A 22,094-nucleotide genomic window follows, 5' to 3' on the forward strand; every position below is an offset into this window, starting at 1 on the left:
TTAGAAAAATCTGAATTGTATGAAATGAATCGTACTCAAAATACTTTGTCAGCCCATGAAACAAGCATGAAAATTATGACTTGGATGTATTGAAAAGTATTTTCAATTCTTTTAATATTTTTTTTTCTCACCAATTTCAGAGCTTCCTCAAAATATACAAGCAGTTTTTCCCAGAAGGAGATACGTCTACTTTTGCTTCGTCGGTGTTTAGAGTGTTCGACGAGAACAAGGTAGTTATAATTAATCTGTATGGGGTGTTTAGAGTGTTCGACGAGAACAAGGTAGTTATAATTAATCTGGATGGGGTGTTTAGAGTGTTCGACGAGAACAAGGTAGTTATAATTAATCTGGATGGGGTGTTTAGAGTGTTCGACGAGAACAAGGTAGTTATAATTAATCTGGATGGGGTGTTTAGAGTGTTCGACGAGAACAAGGTAGTTATAATTAATCTGGATGGGGTGTTTAGAGTGTTCGATGAAAACAAGGTAGTTATAATTATACTAGTTGGTTGCATGTTTAATATATTCTCCAAAACTCACCCCTTGAAATTTATGGAACTTTTAGAGGTAATGAGACGTAAGAGAACGGGTTTAAACACTGGACAGATGTCTTCCTTTAGAACGTACAATATTAAGGAATATAAAACAAATCAAAACTGAAACCTAGTTAAAACGTTATAAACCACAATGGCTAAAACAGGATCATAGATACACGTTCCGTCTTTTTAAAACGAAGGTGTTCACGGTGCATGCTTCAGCTCTGATGTTATTGTTGAATATTTAAGGGTGATGTTTTTCAACCTACAAGTGCATGTGTAGTTTTAAGTTATGACGCTGTAAAATGTCAGGGTTTGTTCCCTTGACTTCATGATGTAAGCAATGTATTCTGTAACCCATTCTATTGTACTATTTTAATGTTAAACAGACTGATATCAAATACTGAAACGACTTGCCTTCATATCTCACTATACCAAATCACTGCTATTGATTCGATGTAGAGAGCTAAGAATTCATTCTTTTTAGTAGTAGTGTTATTATAACACCCGGAAAGGGTTTTGTAATTAGTAAGTCTCTTCGAAAACATCTGCAGAATATTCGCAGTATTTGAAATGTTTGATGAACAAAAGAAGTGTTTTTGTTCCTTGCTTTCTTTTGAAAACAAACTACAAACGTAAGCTTCTTTAATGAACCGGATGAGTGATAGTTTCCCATTCTCGTTGTTTTTTTGAGCCCAAGGACAAACCAGAAAAGACATTATGTGAAAATGTAGATCATTATTTTTGAAGAACGCATTGAAAGAAGTTTATAATCCAAAAAAAAGTTAATTAAATCCAAAATAAGCAAAAAATAATAATATAAATGAAGTTAACTAATACACTAATTTATGAACAATCCCTAATTATGAGAAAGTGTTGGGTTTTATATTCACTTCATACGCAATATTGCTAGAAATATACACACAAACATACACACAATGTAATGAAGACTGAATAACGAACGGGACATCCTGCTTATGATTATTATATGTACTACACTATGTGACATAAATTTTGTTCCTGGATAGTATGTGTTATTTCTTAATTTCTTATGTTGTAAAAATACAGAAAATGGCCATTATTCCCTTTAAACTTTGCTTTTGTGACCTGGATAATGACATTTAGAAATTAACCTATTTTCTATGTAAAAACGGGAAAATGTGCATATTTTCTTTTACATAAGGTCTGAATAACACAACATATGAATCGAGATTTACATGTATTTATACTACAGTTATACAAAAATGTTTAGAAGTGAGTAATTTTCTGAGATTTGCGACTGTAATGTAAATCACTTCCACGTATCAGCCCCCAAGTATAGTCTTCCATCATGTTTTTGTTATACGCTCCCAGGTCACAAAAGCAAAGTTTGAAGAGAAAAATAGGTCTTTTCCATTTAGTTTAGGCATAAGCAATTGGAAAATAACACTTTCTGTTCAGGAACAAGAAAACGTAAAGATTTTGTTCATAGTGTTATTTTTTGAATATAATGTAATTGTTGAGTGTGAATATGAACAAACTGTTCCTCAGTGAACTTCAGTGACCCGAGACTTGTATCGTTAAAGAACATTAAAAAATCAGTACAAAATATAAGTCTATGTAAGTATTTAGTACAATAAGTAAGTAGTCGGCGTCTGATGTCGCTGAGGTTATTGTATTGATATCTGAATTTACGACGGCCCGGTATGACCAGGTGGGTTAAGGCGTTCGACTCGTAATCTGAGGGTCGCGGGTTCAAATCCCCGTCACACCAAACATGCTCACCCTTTCAGCCGTGAGGGCGTTATAATGTAACAGTCAATCCCACTATTCATTGGTAAAAGAGTAGCCTTAGAGTTGGCGGTGGGTGGTGATGACTAGCTGCTTTCCCTATAGCCTTACAAATTAGGGATGGCTAGGTCCTTGAGTAGATTGCGCGAAATTCAAAAACAAACTAAATATTTGAGATTTAATTCCATTTACACCACGATAAAAAACAAAGTAATTATTTTGACATACATTTTGCTCCATCAGTTGTGTGAGTTATTTGGTTCGTTAAAATAACCTCTGTACCCATTTTTTTAGCAATCGAACAAGCTAAATGACATTTAACTCCTTCAGTTAAATAAATAGTTCAGTATGTGATATTTATGTAACGAAAATAACACATAATAACAAACTGCGCCATACAAATTAATGACTTGTGTCTTGTACGAAAACTGAATTTTTAGAATTGTTGTTATTTGACTTAGAATTTCTACATTGTAAAATGATTAACCGTAAAATTGTGTATAATGTTGAGGTAATGTTTAAGTTTGTTCTTCCAGGAATGACTTTAAGGATGGCATATTGTATGCTGATTTTATCGTATTGTAATTTTTGTATTTATGCTGCTAAACAATCATGTTAACTATCTGTGTATCTTTAATATAATGAAGCATGCAAGATCTTTATTTATTCATAACATATTATTGACTTTTGGTCAGTCTTATATATTAAAGTTGTCTCTTTATCTATTGTTAACGAGTTATTGCCTGGCGATTTTTTTCAGTTTACTTTGCCAGAAATAATAAAGTTCTTAATTATAAACTACGCTCTGCAAAACAATATTATATAATGTATGCAAGAAAGATAATGAATAACAGTCTGAGATAATCAGCTTCGACATGTTGGAGACAGTTACCTGATGAAACTCAATATTCAGCGATAATGAAGTTAGTGTTGATTTTTTGTGTGTTAGACTCGGGACCAGTTTGTGTGTATGCATGTAATTATAAAGGTAGTTTCGTGTCATATCTCATCAAGAGTAACTTATAGGAAGGTGAAACTGCCAAATGTTTTAAGGATGCAACTGCTACATTTGTGACACGTTGACACCAGGGAAGCCACTATGGCCTAACGTTTGTTCAGTTACACGTTCAATATACGCTCCTCCACTGTCCATAATCCATGTGATAACGGACAATACAGTAACAATGTGCAACACATCAGATATCGTGACTACTTTCCAGACAGTTGCACTTTACGGATCTGGAAAGCCTACACGTGTCACTTTAGAAACTCCCGCAATAAGTAATCGGTTGGTGTTAGGTCCATTTAATGAGGTGACCATTTACAAATAAAAAGACGTGAAATAATCCTATACTGAAAATGCTGCTCCCACCAATATCCAATTGATCATCATCCTGTATGAAAACTGTAGCTATTATACATCGCTGATGCAGCAGGAGGATCACGTTGGTTGCGAACGTGTGAAGGTTTACAGCACATGTGCTGATGGTTCTTCAAAGAAATGCGGTGTAATACGAAAAGCAGGTGTGAAACAACACCACGGCGTCGCCATCTTGGGGAGTATGGTGCATGGAGGAAACATTGTGTGTGAAATATCCAACCATATAATGCAGCTGCGCGTGTTTACTCTTCCAGAAATGTTCAAGTATGTTGCATCAGTACAAAGAGAGTTGGTTGGTCATCGAGTTCTAGTCTCGATAAGAACTACTTCGACACGTCGGGATAAATAAGATTCAGTGCTTGGACATGGTACAGCTTTTGAGTAAAAATTCGCAAAATTGACCGAAGAGCCTTGCAAACAGTTGAAATAGGTAAATCCAGAGACCCAGCGACATAACGTGAACTGTTGCATCCATGTGCACTTGCCTTGTATTGTTCTGCATCGGAATGGCTTATCTCAGCATTATTCTCAAGTGCAACTCCTCTTTTCCAATACACTTACGAAATTGCACACAGCAACACTGGAACAGGACATTCTCTCTGCGGATGTTATTCCTCTACTGTATTTCCGGATTATTTCATGTAATAACACTCTACTAGTCCTTGTCATTTCACACTTTTTACTCCATTAGTGTTTGAATGAGATGCACAGCAATCATTCGATCAATAGGCCCATTAATACTCATAAAAAATATGTAGAAAAAAACGTAAACATGGCGGTTCTTGTGACAACGTGTTACACCTATGGCCTTTGCATCTGTGCAATTCCATTTTCCTTTACCATAATTGTGAGACATCAAGCACTAAACTGCGAAAATTTATTTAAAGTCATTTCTGTCTATATTATACTAATGTATATTTGCCTTTGTATTCATTCAGGGCTACTCAGGCCTGTAAAAATTGCATTGTAATATGTATTTTGTCATTCATAATGAAAACTGTTTTTCATACAAAACACTTTCACATAATTTAAATTTTATCAAGAAATAAGTACTTTGATTAACGTAATAAACTTGACATACATTTTATTTATTTCGTTAAATGAATATTCAGTTGTTTTTTATTATTAATAACTTTGACACAATTTTTTTTTTTCGTTAAGTGAATGTATAGATGTCACTTTGCATGCATCTCATGGGTTTCACTAAGTTATATAAAAAAAAAATTAATGTACATTGTATTCTTTTCTTTAAGTAAATATTTGGGTTTGATATTATAACTTTGAGGTAAATGTTGTTATTTTTATTATGTGAATAGCTTGATATGATAGAACAATCCTGACGTGCATTTAAATCCTTACGTTAAGTGAATATTGTGGGTTAATATTTCTGCAGTGACGTAAGTTTTGTTCCTTTGAGTAAATGAGTATTCGGTTGTCGGACAATAACCTGGACGTATAATTTATGCATTTCAGTAAGTTAATATTCTGGTTGGTGTAATAAATACGACATACTCTTGCCTTCCATTGCTTCAGTGGTTTGTCTGGCGAACCATAACGCTAAAAATATCTTTTTGATACTCATGATGGGCCCGTAATAGATAGCCCATGGATTAACCTCGTACTTACGTTTAAACACACACACACACACACAGTTGTACTTTTATTTCTTTACTTAAGTGAATATCATGGTTGACGTAAGATTTTAAAACATTTCTTGTAAAAAGTGAATATTTTGTATATAAATAACACCCTCGACTAACGTTTTGTACCTTTCATTAAACAAATATTCAGGTTTGAAACAATAAATTTCACGTACATTTTATTACTTTAGGTAAGATAATATTCTCTTTGTTTGTTTATGAATTTCGCGCATAGCTACTCGATGGATATCTGCGCTAGCTGTCCCTAACTTAGCAGTGTAAAACTAGAGGGAAGGTAGCTAGTCATCACCACCCACCGACAACTCTTCTACCAATGAATAATGGAATTCACCGTCACATTATAAAGCTCCCATGGCTGATAGGGCGAGCATGTTTGGTGCGACCGGAATTCGAACTCGCAATCCTCAGATTACTTGTCGAACTCCTTAACGCACCTGGCCATGCCGGGCCTAATAATATTCTGACTTCATAGGATTTCTTTGACGTACATTTTATTTATGTCTAGAGGAATAAATTTTGTTTGGCATAACCACCATAAGTACATATTATTCCATTAATTATGTACATATTATTGTTTAATATATTTATATTGACGAACACTTTATTATTTTCACCAAGTGAATAAATAATTGGGTTTGATATGATTACCGATACGCACATTTAATTTCTTTGAATATAAATATTCTGGTTTTATGTAATAAACTTAACTTACGTTTTATTACTTTTGTTAAGTGAATATTCTGGTTTCATTTTATAAGCTTGACTACATTTTGTTCATTTCATTGATATGTTTGTTTAACATAATAACTTTGTCATTGTTGTTCCTTTTGTTATGTGAATATTCCGGTTTAATAAAACCTGATTTAGAATATATGTAACTAAGACTATATCATATAAACTCAAGTCTAACTAATCAAGCTTAGCTCTTCCTCTGCACTGTTAAGAACAAGACTCTCAGGTTAAGTCTCAAGGCTATTATATATGAAACTTTAGATTTCGTGGCTGCATATTTTCAGAATATATTTTATTGTGTTTTTTTCCTCTTCACTTAATATGTTCTCAGTGGTTTTTGGTGAATTTTACCTTTTTTCTGTACAATCAAAGTTACCTGTATGCAACCAATTAGCAACCCTCATATAATTCACCACGATAAAGACAAACTTCATGTTCAACAACCACAACTATATACAAACAAATGGCCTAAGCATGGGCAACCCAGTATCACTAGTTCTAGCCAATATGTTTGTGACACAAGTTGAAACACAAGCAATTAACACAGCATTACATCCACCACTATACTGGTACAGATATGTAGATGACACGGTTGCGGGATTCAGGTCTACAGAACACATACTTAATTTTTTCAATCACATTAACTCTATACATCCCAACATTAACTTCACATGTGAACAGGAAGAAAGCAATCAAATATCATTTCTGAACCTCAAAATTACAAGAACCGACACACAATTCAAAACAGAAATCCACCGAAAAATCACCCATACTGCACTATACATTCCTTGGCACATGAAACAAAACAAAAACTCAACATACTAAGAAACCAAATAAACACAGCCATAAAACTATGCTCACCAGATAAAATTAACGATGAATTAGACAAAATAAAACAATACTTCATCAACATCAATAAGTTTCCTCCACAAACCGTAGAAAACATTATTCGCACACACCTAGACAGAAAGCAAAATCAACCAACAAAAGTAAATATATCTCACGAATCAAAAAATCACGAAACCATATACTGCTGCATACCATATATTCCCGACATCAACAGACAAATAACCAACATTTGGCAAAAACTAGTTACAAAATGTGACATTCCAGTTAATACCAAATTTATTCAAAAACCAGGCACAAAACTGAGGTCTACACTGTGTAAAAACTACACTGACAAACACCACACCAACATTATTTATAAAATACAATGTGATAACTGCCACGATTTCTATCTTGGAGAAACAAGTAGAAAAATGGAAACCAGATTCAAAGAACATAAAAAAGTCACCTTCACACGTTTTCGAACACTGCAAATCAAATAAACACAACATAACTATAGAAAACACTCAAATACTAAATAAACAAACATAAACAAACGCAAAATTAAAGAAGCCTTACTTATACAACAACTTAAACCCAAAATAAGCCAATATAAAGTGACGCCTTTATACCTATATTAAATATAAAATAAAATTATATATTCAAACATCTAACACCGCCCTCTACATTCCACACTCAGTTACACAACCCCTTCCAAACGTGTGGTCAGCTTCCGGTCAGTTACCTTTTTCTTTCTTTGTGAACCTGGCGATGACCGAAGAAGGTCGAAACGTTGTTCGCTCTTCCACGTAAAATATTTTCTCAACCCAAACGAGCCGTTATGCAACCTGATTAGTGTACAGTTCATTACGCTTTTCTGTTAAGAGAAACATTTAATTTTTCGGCAGTTCTTTGTATTCTTAGTGTTTTGGTACATCCACTGCATTATGTTTTTGTATTACCAGAACACTCATTGTGTATATTCCCTCCATTATTACATTATTGTAACGTAAATGCACCAGTAGTTTTGTACGTAGTGATTAACTGTACATAAAAGTAGGTAAACCTCGTTCTTAATAGCACTACTGACAACTAATTGTTATTACTTTACGCAAATATTAATTCGTCTTTTTTTGCTATTTACATCAAATATGAAGTTTATGTAATTGCACTGTATGTTTCCAGATACAGAGAGTTTATAAATCTCATGATTTATCCTCCTTACGTTTAAATCTGAAATTAAATTAGTTTCAACGTATATTACCCATCTTCTACATTTTGTTTTGAGTAATATAATTAGTTTCTTACTTTTGAAAACTTGGAACTTTCTAATATAAGCAGAGTAAATTGGCAATGAAGGTAAAACAAAATTAGAACAGGTTTTGAACCTTTAATTATCTCTTCCGAAACGAAAGTTTGAACATATTATCCTCTAATTATACTTGAAACATCTTTTCGAAACGATCATTATCATTTTGAAATTTGTCTTTCGTTCATCTGACCTTATGAAATCAATTTATTTATTTTTTAATTCTGAAATGGCATCTTCAAGCCTCCGTAACTTTCATTGGCGATTGGTTTAAGACGTGAATAAACGATCAAAGGAAAAACGGATTTCCTTGAGCAGCCTAACTGAAAAAGCTAGAGGAAGTCCAATAGAAAAACGGTCCAAGAAAATACAAATCATTTAAGGCTTAGAAAAATGGGAGATCATCTTGAAATTTTATTATCTACAAAAAGAAAAGAGCAAAATGTTCCAAAGTACAAACTGATTTGTTGAGAAGTAGTGAAATAACAGTCATGTAACTTTGTAATGTATTTAATTTTTGAAACAACCAGTGACTACATTTTGTACGTTAACAAATTGAATGTTTTCATACACTTTGGGCGATTTAAGATCTGTAAAGATGTTAAACCAAAGTTTTTATTAGGATGCAACGTTACAGTTTTAGTTGTTTATTGTTTGAAGAATACATTTTAATGATGAATAATAAGAGAAAATAAACGTTATAAGGCTTACGCTCAGTTGTCTTTAATAAGGACAAGCATTTAGAGTAATCGGGGATTATTCTGGAAAATAACTATGCCTTATGTAACTGTGATTTTTAAATTCATTCAAAATAAGAAAGTATTAACTTGTTGTTAGAAGGTACGTTATTCGATATCTGATAATATTCTACCTTCACACAAGAAAATAATAAACGAAAGATTATAATAAACAAATAATAGCAGTAAAAGAAAATTACGGCTTTGAATTATGTGGCAAGAAACTGATGAGTTACAGAGAAAATAATAGATGGTGAATTATCAATGTATATATATGAGAGTAAGATTTGAAATATGTGACCAGATTATAAATGTATAGTATAATATATAATGTAACGATTCCTCATACTGAACATACTGATGGTAACCTTCGACAAGAGTAGAGGCAAGCTAAGTCTATTAGACTGAAAATTGTAATGTAATTCACTTATAGGGATTAACGTTTGTATGACATAAGTAATTATAGAATTTCTATGTAATTTTAAAGAAGCAGTTTATGTAGTTATTTAAAAATATATTTTTATGTCCAAGGTTCGAATAGCTTATCAGTATACAAAATCTGATTTTGAGTATAAGCGTTCATGTAGATGCAGTATTATATATTCTACAACATATCGTTTCGAATCTGATTTAACTCTAAAATTACCGGCGGCGTCCATATGAAATAATTGGCTTTTTAGGCACGTTTCTCTAAAGTGTTTATCCACCAAATTACTTGTATGTCCGATACTATGAAGGCTACACGTCCCTAATAATACAATAGCTAGAAACACATATGGTGCTTTACTGCATCAGCGTTTAACTGTGTTAAATATAATGTTTGCCTCAAGTTTGTTGTGCTACATACAGCTACACGATAGGTATATTTCTGATGTTTTCATCTCGGGAATCGACTCCTGAACTCTGGCGTTACAAACCAATGAGTCTGCTATTATCAAGAAGAAAAACACACACACAAAAGAATGGCTTTATGTTACTTGTAACTAGTTTGTACAAAATATCAAGATTTATTTTGCAAACTACTAAAAGTAATTGAAATAAAAATAAAAAGGTTTACCTTAATAACAGTAATGGCTGTTTTAAAGTTAACTATATTGTTATTGCATAAAAGGTACAATTACTTTTTTAAAATTAGATAGAGAAACGAAAAGCAATGTGGTTATTATAAATTAAAGGTTAGATATTGTAAATCCATAGTCTCTTTACATGTCGCCTGTTGCCTTCTGACGTTTTGAACTTAAGACACTACTGTGGAAAGTATTCATTTATGTATAGATTGCATGAAAATTCTGAAACACAAAAAACTGAAATTAATATTTTATAACACCACTAAAAATGACGAAAAGAAGGAATGTAAATATCACTCATGTTATTTATTATTAAATAGTTCACGTTGTATCTACTAATTTGCTGAGTATATTTATGAACCAACTATGGACGTAACTCCTTATATGTTAGTGACGTTTATGATTTGATTGTTGAACTACGTATGGTGTGTACGTGAACTTATATAAACACACACACAGTCTGTAGGTGATCGAGAAAAAAAAGTTTGATGAACTCATAAAGCTTCGTAATGTTCACGTACCGTTAACGATATATGGATTTTTTTTTTTTTTTTAACCTGGGGTACTACTAATTTTAGGACTTGCAAAAGTGTGTAGGTTGGATAAATACCTTTACTTCTTAGTCGCCAAGATATATATAAAAACAACAGAGATACATCACAAAAAAAGTAATTTATTATATAAGTTAATACTAAATAACTTGTTAATTTTATTTTTAATTCAACATCAGTATACTTTTATATGGGGGTTGGTGGGGTAGGGGGTGTTCGTCACTGTACAGATAACCTCCGATTCTCTTATCACTGTCGTCGAGTTAAGGGAAGTGAAAATCGCATGTCTCGGCAGTGAGCTTCCACGGGTTTTTCCTTCCCTATTAAAAGTAATGTTTTATATGAAATTTATAAAGTGAAGGGCGTTACGAAAGAATATATGTCATTAAACGATAATATAAATTAGAACTTATGGGCTATCCGCCTGGGCTGGTATTAATTTTATAGAAAAAAACATGAATTATATTCAAAAAAATCAGACGGCCCAATCTCACGTGTAATCTTAGTTGATGGTTAAGGAGTCTTTCGTGTCTGATAGGAATAGAACAAAGGTAAAATAGATTATTTTACAAACATACGTATACATATGTATATATTTATGAGGAATTCAACACTTTTGTAAAATATGTTTTTACGAACATGGTGTTATTAATAATCAGCCAAAAGCTGTAGTAATAACGACGCGATGCACGTGTTAAACGCTAAAAAATTTACTCGAAAGACAAAAATGTTTTAATCTTATTACAAATGAAATGTTTCATCGTTCATTGCAGTGATAGGCTTCTACTTAAGAAGACAAATAAGTCAAAAGTAAGCAATTATAGATAAGTTCTTATATCGAAAATGTTATTCGTCTTTTTTGTAATAAAAGGGAAACACATACAGGAACCAACAGGCTGTAATATTATATTTATAGAATGCAGAGCTACTGTGGATTGAAAACATACGACACTTTAAATTCACTCTTTTTTTCACGACGAGAATTTATATTATTTATAGTAATTTAAATTATTCCGCAGTGTGTGTGTTTTGTTGTAGTAATCTAACCTTTTGTGCGGTTTGTTTTTGTCTGCAGGAACTTCATGTGTTGCATGGCATGTTTATTATTATAGTAATTTATTCTGTCGCATGGTATGTATATCATTATAGTAATTTAGCATAGCCCGTGGTGTATTTTTCTTTGTAGTAATTTACTTAATTGCACGGGGTGTTTTGCTTTGCATTAATTTAATCTATTACATGGTGAATGTTTTGTAACAGTTTATTGTAATTCATGGTGTGTTTAATTCTTATACGAATGTAATCTATTGCATCTAGTGTTTCCTTCATTGTAATGAGACGTCGCGATAACTTAAGTTTCGTTTGCTTTTACACACAAAGCTACTCGATGAATATGTACGCTCTGCTCATTACGGGTATCGACTTAGATTTTGCATTATAAGTCTCTGAACTTACCACTGAATCATCAACTTAGATATTTTCAATTCTGACTGAGATTCCATTTTCGAAATTTGTTTGTATACTTACGTAGTTAACCGTTAAATATTATGATAAATGTTTTGTATGTCGTCAATGTATGTCCACTATATTCATCACATAGTTCTGCGGGAATTTGTAATTTGTATTTCACGTATGCACTTTTTCAGCTATAATAGTCGTCCTTCTGAACTCGCATATTTTTTTTATTCCTTGTCTGACAAACGAGTGATTCGTCTAAGATACGAGTTAATTTAATTAACTTATAATGACTTACGTAAGAAATCTGATTTGAAAGTTGAAGTATATGAAGTCAAGGAAAAATTTATTCGAGTATCAATTTTTAATTTTTCAATCAGTTAATTTTGTGCTGGTGATAAGGCGGTAATAATTGCATTTTGAACCATTTCTTTTACTTCTTGGATCCCGTACAAATTGACACGAGGGCTATCTGCGCTATCCGTGCGTAATTTTGAAGTGACAGTCCAGAGGGAATACAAGTAGCAGACCCTCCGCCAAATCTTGGACTACTCTTTATCAAAGTGTGGTGTGACCCTCAGTTTTGTGACGCACTAATGACACTAAATGGCGACTTTCTTTTTACAGTTGCGGAACGTGAACATTGAACTTTCAGTTCCATAGACCTTAACGCTAACATCTTAGCTGCGCATGATCACGTATAAAATTATTGAAAAATGTTTAACTTTTAATTTTAAATTATTCATTTATATGTGTGTGTGTTAGACACTAACATGTGGATTAAATAATAGTGTAAATATTTTTGTACGTCTTTATTTTTTAAAAATGTAAGTGTTTGGTGTTGGTCTGAGCTAGTGATTTTATTACAATAGAAACATTTTGTCTGTCGATATTTAATGTTGTAAACTCGATCTACTCATTTGTATGTTTTTGTATCTATCTACTCACACGAACATATCTGAGCTGATGACACGTTGCGTTTCTATCTAACATTTCCATGAAAATGGGACGATGTTTTGATTGTTCAGATTTTGTTGTATTAGCTCATTCTTACATGCTCGCGGGACCGAAACTCGTCGCCAAACATGCATGCCCTTTCAGCCTCGTGAGCATTATAATGTTACAGCCAATCAGCACTCTTCTTTGTTAAAGATTATTCCAAACGTTAGCGGTGGGTGATGTCGAATATTTGCCTTTCTTTTGTTCTATCTGCCCGGTAAGGGCGCTCGATTCGCAGTCTGATGGTTGCGGGTTCGAATCCCGGTCACACCAAACAAGTTCTCCATTTTAACCGTAAAGGCATTATAAGGCGACGATCAATCCCACTGTTCGTTGGTAAGAGAGTAACTCAAGAGTTGGCAGTGGGTGGTGATGACCAGCTGCCTTTCCTCTAGTCTTACACTGTTAAACTAGGGACGGCTAGCGCAGATAACCCTCATGATAGCTTTGCTCGAAATTCAAACAAACCAAACTCTCCTATCACGTCCAAATTTAAGCCGGTTAGTCTTTGAGTAGCTTTGCAAGAAATTCAACAAAAAGAAACTATTACTTAAGTTATTATAGGTCAGTACTTAAGTCTCCTGGATTTATAAGAAAAGAGCCTGATTTACTAAACTAGTTTAATAATTAATTCTACCATAGACGTCAGTTGCAGACAGTTAATTACATCAACTATTTAATTAAACCTATGCGACTTGCACTTAACTATATTTGGAGAACAAAGTAAGAACGAAAAGCAAATTGAATGGTAGAGAACTTTCATTTCAGTGTATTAACCAGTACGTTTAAGGATAATAAGTGACAGGACAGGTTTGGTAAAGAGATGTGTGGGAGAACTGACTCGAATCGCACTTTGAAATGTCCACATTCCTGCTAATTTTGAGGTGCCGCTTACGTATCTTATACTGATTTGAACAATTAAATGTCATGCGTGTTGTCATAGACAGACACGTGTGTGTGTATATATACCCCTTGTATTTCTGATCTATTGATTTCAAATTTTATATTAATTAAAATAAAACCATCTCATTGCTGCATATAAATGCTTCTTTAGACCATGATAGTCACAGTAGGCTTAATAAATGGATGGTGGTTGGGAGGTATACTAGTTTTTTTTTTTTGTTTAGATAACTGGTTGGGATGCTTCATACTAGTATAAATTCATCTTCTGTAATATCAGTTAATGTATTTCTACCACATTGAGGGCTGGAATGCTAAGATCAAGAGGTAAGATTTTATCTTTCTTACTCCCAATGGCAGTACTTTATTACCTTATTTTTTTATTTTTTACTTCAGTTAGTTCTTTACTTGGGAGAGCAGTCACCTTTCCACAACTGTCTGCAGGCAGTGAATGTTAGTTCGATTCGTAATTCGAGGGTCACGGGTTCGAATCCCCGTCACACCAAACATGCTCGCCCTTTCAACCGTGGGGATGTTATAATGTTACGGTTAATCCCACTGTTCTTTGGTGAAAAAGTAGCTCAAGACTTGGCGGTGGGTTGTGAAGACTAGCTGACTTTCCTCTAGTCTTACAATGCTAAATTAGGGACGGCTAACGCAGATAGTTCTCGTGTAGCTTTACGCGAAATTCATAACAAACCAACCTCCGATTTTGACTTGTGAACGTGCAGTTAATAATGTGTTTCTTCTGGTATGTAACACCCCAGTTTAGACTTTCGATAATTATATTAATATCATGTTTGATATCCTTTTATTGGTTTGTTTGTTTGTTTTGGAATTTCACACAAAGCTACTCGAGGGCTATCTGTGCTAGCCGTCCCTAATTTAGCAGTGTAAGACTAGAGGGAAGGCAGCTAGTCATCACCACCCACCGCCAACTCTTGGGCTTCTCTTTTACCAACGAAAAAAATTGACCGTCACATTATAACGCCCCCACGGCTGGGAGGGCGAGCATGTTTGGCGGGCGCGAACCCGCGACCCTCGGATTACAAGTCGCGCGCCTTACGCGCTTGGCCATGCCGGGCCCCTTTTATTGGTATAAAAAGGCTTTTGAATTATATATATATACTGTGGGAGTTACGATAAGCAGAAATGTGTGTGACTAAACACTTAGCTCTAAAGGAATCTTCTGTTTCACTTTTTTTTCCTTATAAAGCAAAAGTCCCCCCTTGTGAGAGCGGTGAGCCTACTTATTTACAACGCTAAAATCAGGGGTTCGATTCTTCTCGGTGAACACAGCAGATAAATTGACGTCGCTTTGCTATAAGAAAAAAACAACAAGCAATATATAACAAAATTGTGTGAAGTCACTAATAGATTTTTCATATCTTTAGGACACTAATTTTGTGAGAACGCTAAATTCTTCTCGTTTTATCTTAATTTAACTGAAATGACGTTCAATAAAAGCAATAAGATCAAACATCTTTCAGTATTGATAAATTTAATAGCAAGTGTCATATCTAATCCAAGAAAAGATTCTGAAAGCTATTTGTTAAATATATTTGCGAAAGTTAACTATTAAAATATTTTTATTTTGTTACAGTCAGAGGAAAAGCAAATGTATTATCATTTGCGAAGCCCTATGGATTTTGAGACGTCAGGACTACAGGCGCTTTTGTTAAATATTCTTTTTACAAGAAAGGATTTTATAATCATTTCGTTAGCGACGTTGAAGCAGCAAAACCTCCTCGTCTGAGTGTAGGTCGGGGGACAAGTTTGACTGAGGTCATCTCAGGAGAACTGGAATCTGCACAACGTTATTAGAATAATGTACAAAGTAAAAGTTTTGAAGAAAAACAGCTGTTCGAAACGTTGCTCTATAAAATTAATTCGATTCAATTTCAACGCCGTATTTTCTTTTGAACACTGGATAGTTAGGAGGCCAAGAGTGAGGTAACATTAGTGTAGACAACTAGTGAGTCTTAAAGGACTTCTAAAGACAGGGTTCTGTGAGAAAGCTGTGTTTAGTCTCCTGTCTATACAGCCAGTCATAATGTTGACGACTCTGACTTAACCTGCATGAGAATTATTGTCGAACCTTAAAATTTTCTTAAGAATGATCTCGATAATGGTATCGTGAAAAAGCGGTTGTATGCATTATTTCGGACATAACCGGATTTCAAACTCGATTTTTGTCTTAGTACTCTGGACCCGGCATGGCTAGGTGGTTAGGGCCCTCGACTCGTAATCTGATGGTCGTGGGTCCAAATCTCCGTCACACCAAATGTGTTTGCCCTTTCAGCCGTGGGGAGTTATAATGTTATGGTCAACCACACTATTCACTAGTAAAAGAGTAGCCCAAAAGTTGGTGGTGGATGGTGATGACTTGCTGCCTTCCTTCTAGTCTTACACTGCTAAATTAAGAACAATTAGTGTAGATAGTCCTCGTGTAGCTTTGCGCGAGATTTCAAAACAAACTAAACACTTGATGATGGTGAAACAGTGCCAGGGATGAAGTCAGTGGTTATTTCTTGTTTGTTTGGAATTAAGTACAAAGCTACATCATGGGTTATCATTACTCTACCCACCACAGATATCGAAACCCAAGTTCTAGCGCTATGAGTCCCAGACTGTGCCACTAGAGGTGAAGGGGCTATTTAGTTGAGAAAAATCTTGTTCTGTCATTAACATTCAACCCAGTTAATTTATACAAGATAATCGCGTACAATATTTATATTTTTTTATTTCCCATCGTTTATATATTTTATTATTGCATAACTCTAACACTCCAAAATTATATACTTTTTATTTTCTTTTGTGTAACAAAATATTCTCGGTAGTTTCGTCCTGATTAGATTTATACAATGAATACGGTTTGCTTCTTTAGTTCCGCCAAGGTAGGTTTTTTCTAACATGATTTTAACCACTTTTTTCTGGTTTTGAAAAAGCCGTTTGGTTCTCTATATGTTTTCTCGAACACGACGAAAATAATGATTTTCCATATATAAAACCTACATATAGATCGTAATATATGGAATGAAGTTGCAAGGAATATATACATGTTTGTGCATATGCATACCCTTAGACATCGTTGGATTCTTTGTTTTAAAGGAAAGTTGTACAACAAGTACTCCGAACAATGCCATATTTCCTCGATGTCATGTTGATTACATAACATCATGAATTTTTTTCGTGTAAAAAAACTACACACTGAAATATCTGCTTGTCGTTAGTACATAACGTTTTTATTATATTTCTTAGTATGCTGGGTGTAAGTCGTTAAAGAAGTATCGTGGTTTTTTTCAGGATGGCGCGATCGAATTCGAGGAGTTCATTCGAGCTCTCTCTGTGACATCGCGGGGAAACTTGGATGAGAAACTAGTGTGTAAGTAGCTAAACTTGAAAGGTTTTCGCGATCAGACATTTGTTATAGTTGTTCTCTAATGTTGACAAAGTTAATGACACATATGTAAAGGTAGAAGTATTACGACACTGAGAATATAATGTCTAACAAAAGTAATCTTGCACGACACAAACCGTACAGGAAAAGCATTTATTATTTTATTTATTGGTTGAAACTTTTATTGTCGTCTGCCATTTTTCTCTCTGTTGAAACAGTATTTCGAATTCTATATAACAAATGTTTAGGAAGTAATAAGTGCATCATTATTTTGTCATTATTGTCAATTTGTTGTTTGAAATTTGTATGGCCATCTGCCATTTTGCTCTCTGTGAAACAGTATTTCGGACACCATATAATGAATGTTTAGAAAATAATAAGTGTTTCCTTTGGTCTCAACCTCGGCATTGTTTTTCATCTTCTTGGTTGAAATTTGTGTGGTTATTTGCCATTTTTCTCTGTTGGAATAACGTTCCAACCTCCATGTTGTCTTCCTTCAAATTTGTTCTTTTTCACAGACCTGAAGAAAGGCTTAGTGTAGAGCCAGAAACTTCATCCCAACACAAAGAAAAATGGCAGATAACCATAAGAATTTCAACCAAAAAGTTGACAATAATGCAAAATAATAATACGTTTATTATTTCTTAAACATTTGTTATATAGAGTCCGAAATATTGTTTCAACAGAGAGAAAAATGGCAGATGACAATAAAATTTTCAACCAATAAATAATAAATGCTTTTTTGTATATTTTTGAGATTGTTTGTTAGATGTTTCGAGGTTAAAGCATAAAAATTCAAAAAGACATAATATTCAAAGAAGGTGTTTTTTCATTACCTGTTTTCACAAAATGTTAAACTATTTTGTCTTTGTATATATTGTATAGTATATTATACTGCTTGTTATTAAATGATTATTTCCAGTATTTAATACTGTTGTATGTTTTAATAACATTTTTATTTAATTAACAAACTTCTGGTGTTAGAGATGCGTGTTTTTAACTTTATGAATGTCGAGTTCCGAAATATATATTTGCAATGGTTAAAGTTAAATGGTTAACAAAATCTGTTTCAGCAAAAGATACATTGGTGAAGTTTTGTTGGGATATAAAATAATAATAGATAATTTTTATTAGCAATATGTGGCCAGTTTATCATTTATATTTATATTGTACAGTAGACTACTTATAAACTCCATATGTTTCATATCTTAACTATGCTAGTCACCATTGATGACCAAAAGTTAGTTGGCAGGATAATGTTTCTTTAGAATAACATGCCAAGTTTCATAATAATTAGGTCATAAAAAACGTGTGTTATGAAACATGCCAAGTTTCATAATAATTAGGTCATAAAAAACGTGTGTTATGAAACATGCCAAGTTTCATAATAATTAGGTCATAAAAAACGTGTTATGAAAACAAAAATTTCAAGTCGGTTTTCCACTCAAGAAATTAGGCCTACTCTGCTCAAGAAGACTCTGCTAAACGTACTCATTGTTTTTTTGTTAATAAAACAATAATATCACCAAAGAAAAAGTATTTTATAGAAGCCTAACCTATTCATCAGTTCGGTGCTTCTACGTCAACAGACTAGTTTCGCTGAATTCACGGCTCAGCAGTGCGTAAGCCAAACAAAATATTCATTGTAAAATCACAGTTTCAATGGTACAGTTTATAAGCTCTGATTTTGACCTTTAGTCTCGTGTTTATAATGAAAACAGCTTTTAGAAGAAACCGCTAAATATTGTATGTGTAATGGTTTCTTAAAATTTATAAAATAATTTATTTGCGGAATTATAATTTGAAACTGGAACTTTCTCAAGAGATGCATGTTTAACAGCAGTGGTGCCAGTGAGTAAGTACAGGTTCCACACAGCTGTGAGTTCTGCCTACGTGGCTAAACTGAAGGTAGTTTCGTACGTTATATTGCGCTAATTTTATTCCTCAGCGAACAGTAACTATATATATCAGAATACCTTTATAAAGCAACGTTTCATCCCAGAACCATTGAATAATTAAGACACTAGTAATATTTTCTTGTAAAATTATTTGAACTGGTTATTTTATAGGGGCATTCAAACTTTACGACGTGGACAACGACGGATACATTACGCGAGAAGAAATGTACAGTATTGTAGATGCTATCTACCAGATGATGGTGAGTATTGTCTAGACGCCATCTACCAGATGATGGTGCGTATTGTCTAGTCGCTATCTACCAGATGATGGTGAGTATTGTCTAGACGCCATCTACCAGATGATGGTGCGTATTGTCTAGTCGCTATCTACCAGATGATGGTGCGTATTGTCTAGTCGCTATCTACCAGATGATGGTGAGTATTGTCTAGACGCCATCTACCAGATGATGGTGCGTATTGTCTAGTCGTTATCTACCAGGTAATGGTGAATATTGTTTAGATGCCATGTACCAGATGATGGTGAATGTTGTCCTGATGCAATCCAACCAGATTATGGTGAGTATTGTCTAGTAAAGTCTACCACATACTGCTCTAAATTATAGATACTATCTGTAAAATGTTGGTTAATATTGTAAAGTTATTTTTCTGATATTATTCAATAGGATAGGAGCCAACACTAAATCATTACGATATAGTGTATGATCAGCATACACTGTGTTTTGAGTATTGCAAATGGATGGTTTCAGTAGCACACACAATGTTCTCCATATTTACTGTCTATTTAATGATACCAGCATATGTTTGGTAGAATTTAATGACCTGCGCGTGTGGCCTTATAAACTACTGTAGCAGGTAAGAATTATACTAGATACTGAAATAAATTACTTGATATTACTTATGAAGAAGAAATTATATGGTCAGAAGCAGGTGACATCTAGTATCCAATATAATAGGTATTTTAGGATTTATTTATTTATTTAGAGGTCGTTCTGTATTAATTAAAGAAATGCTTTGAAAATATTAGAGACGCTACTTCTTTAGAAATGAGAATTAAATATAATTCGACGATATCACTCCATGTAATGATGGATCAGTTTTGTATTATAATGGTTAAAAAGTAACATCGCACAAACCATCAATATATATATGTATATGTATACGGAATTCCTAATGCATGGAATCTCTAGGTACGTATATTTCTGCTGTTGTGGCATTTTACAGTATAGATTTTATTTACGAGACGAATAGTATAAGAATAACTGTAGTTTACAAACATTGTTACATGTTGTTAATATTTACATCCGGGTATTACAGAGCAGACGATATCAAATATTCAGTAGGCTTGATATGCTATTATATTCAAAGAAGTAAATTTGTTAATATGGCGTCACCTGTTGGTACACATTCCAAATAGAATAAAGTGTATAAATAATCACACGGATTATATTGTCTGTATGCTAAGTAAAAATTACATTTTAGGAATATTACAGTACAAATTGAGATACACCCCTTGAGTATTTAGTATATGTTTTACAAGTTATGAATTTAAAAGATTGAAAACTTATATTTTAGGGTAATAAAGCACAACCAGAAACAGAAGAAGATAATCCCAAGAGAAGAGTGGATAAAATTTTTGAACAACTAGATAAGGTAAGAAAAGAAATAATTAACGGCTGTTATCTTAATTTTATGAATACTTGTCTGATAATGGCAGTGGTACGGAATGTTCATGAGTAGACCCTGTTTGAATGTTTCTTAAATGACATAATCCAGTAATTCCTGGATTACAAACATGGATTTTTCTATGTATTCGAATTAGTTTGTAATCATCTGAACGAGTGTAATGATTTAATTTCTATTATATTATAATAGGGTATTTCCATATACAAATGGTGATTATAACTGACACTCAACTTATTCAGCTCATAACTCTACAAAATTTAAGATCTAACACACTTCTTAACTAAATAACGGAAATTTAAGAGTATTGCGTTACATTCGATGACAAAACTAACGAGATATTTAGAGATGCGAGTCTGAGATTTAGTTCGTTATATAACTGTATTAACCTTATTCAAGAAAAACTCTTAATAAAAATATTACATATAAAATCAAATGTTTATAGACTTTTGTTACCAAAAACACCAGCCTGTTTTTTTTTAGTTTCTCAAAATTCGATGTCACTAATATCAAACCGATTTTAACATACATACTATCTTACTTATCTGATGAACGAAGATTTGCGTCAGATACAAAATTATTTCGTCAGTCATAAGCAGACACAGATACGCAAACTTTTGCCAATGATTATTTTAGATTACGATTATATCTAAATCTTAACAAATCTTTTTATGAGGAATGTAAACAATGGTAGGATAATTACAAACTATAGATGTTTCACGTGTACTCTGTAATATAATAACATTTGACTTTATTATTAATACAAGTGGCGAGCAAGACATACTAGTTAGGGTGCAGGATGCAGGTTATGAGGCCCTAGGTTCGCATCGCGATGCCGCAGAACACGCTCCGTATTTTCTGATGTGGGTGGCCCGGCATGGCCAGGTGGTTAAGGCACTCGACTCGTAATCTGTGGGTTGCGGGTCCGAATCCCGGTCACACCAAACAAGTTCTCCATTTTAACCGTAAAGGCATTATAAGGCGACGATCAATACCACTATTCGTTGGTAAAAAAGTAGCCCAAGTGTTGGCGGTGGGTGGTGATGACACTGCTAAATTATGGACGGCTAGCGCAGATAGCCCTCGTGTAGTTTTTCCGTGAAATTCAAAACAAACCAAACCAGAGGTAAGCGTATTAAAAGAGTCAATCGAGTTGTTCGGTTCAAAATAGGA

The 22,094-nt window shown here is 33.6% G+C and overlaps 1 protein-coding gene across 2 annotated transcripts in view; it reads left to right on the forward strand.

Moving 5' to 3' along the window:
- Positions 1-22,094, forward strand: part of LOC143240934 (frequenin-2-like) — a 100,907-nt gene that overhangs the window by 72,802 nt on the left and 6,011 nt on the right. For both annotated transcript variants that reach the window (XM_076484201.1, XM_076484200.1), the window contains exons 4-7: positions 141-230; positions 17,229-17,307; positions 19,392-19,480; positions 20,814-20,891. In XM_076484201.1, coding sequence (XP_076340316.1) covers positions 141-230; positions 17,229-17,307; positions 19,392-19,480; positions 20,814-20,891 — 336 coding nt within the window. The remainder of the gene's footprint in view (positions 1-140; positions 231-17,228; positions 17,308-19,391; positions 19,481-20,813; positions 20,892-22,094) is intronic.

Source organism: Tachypleus tridentatus, chromosome 13, assembly GCF_004210375.1.
Source record: "Tachypleus tridentatus isolate NWPU-2018 chromosome 13, ASM421037v1, whole genome shotgun sequence".
NCBI classification, from domain to species: domain Eukaryota; kingdom Metazoa; phylum Arthropoda; class Merostomata; order Xiphosura; family Limulidae; genus Tachypleus; species Tachypleus tridentatus.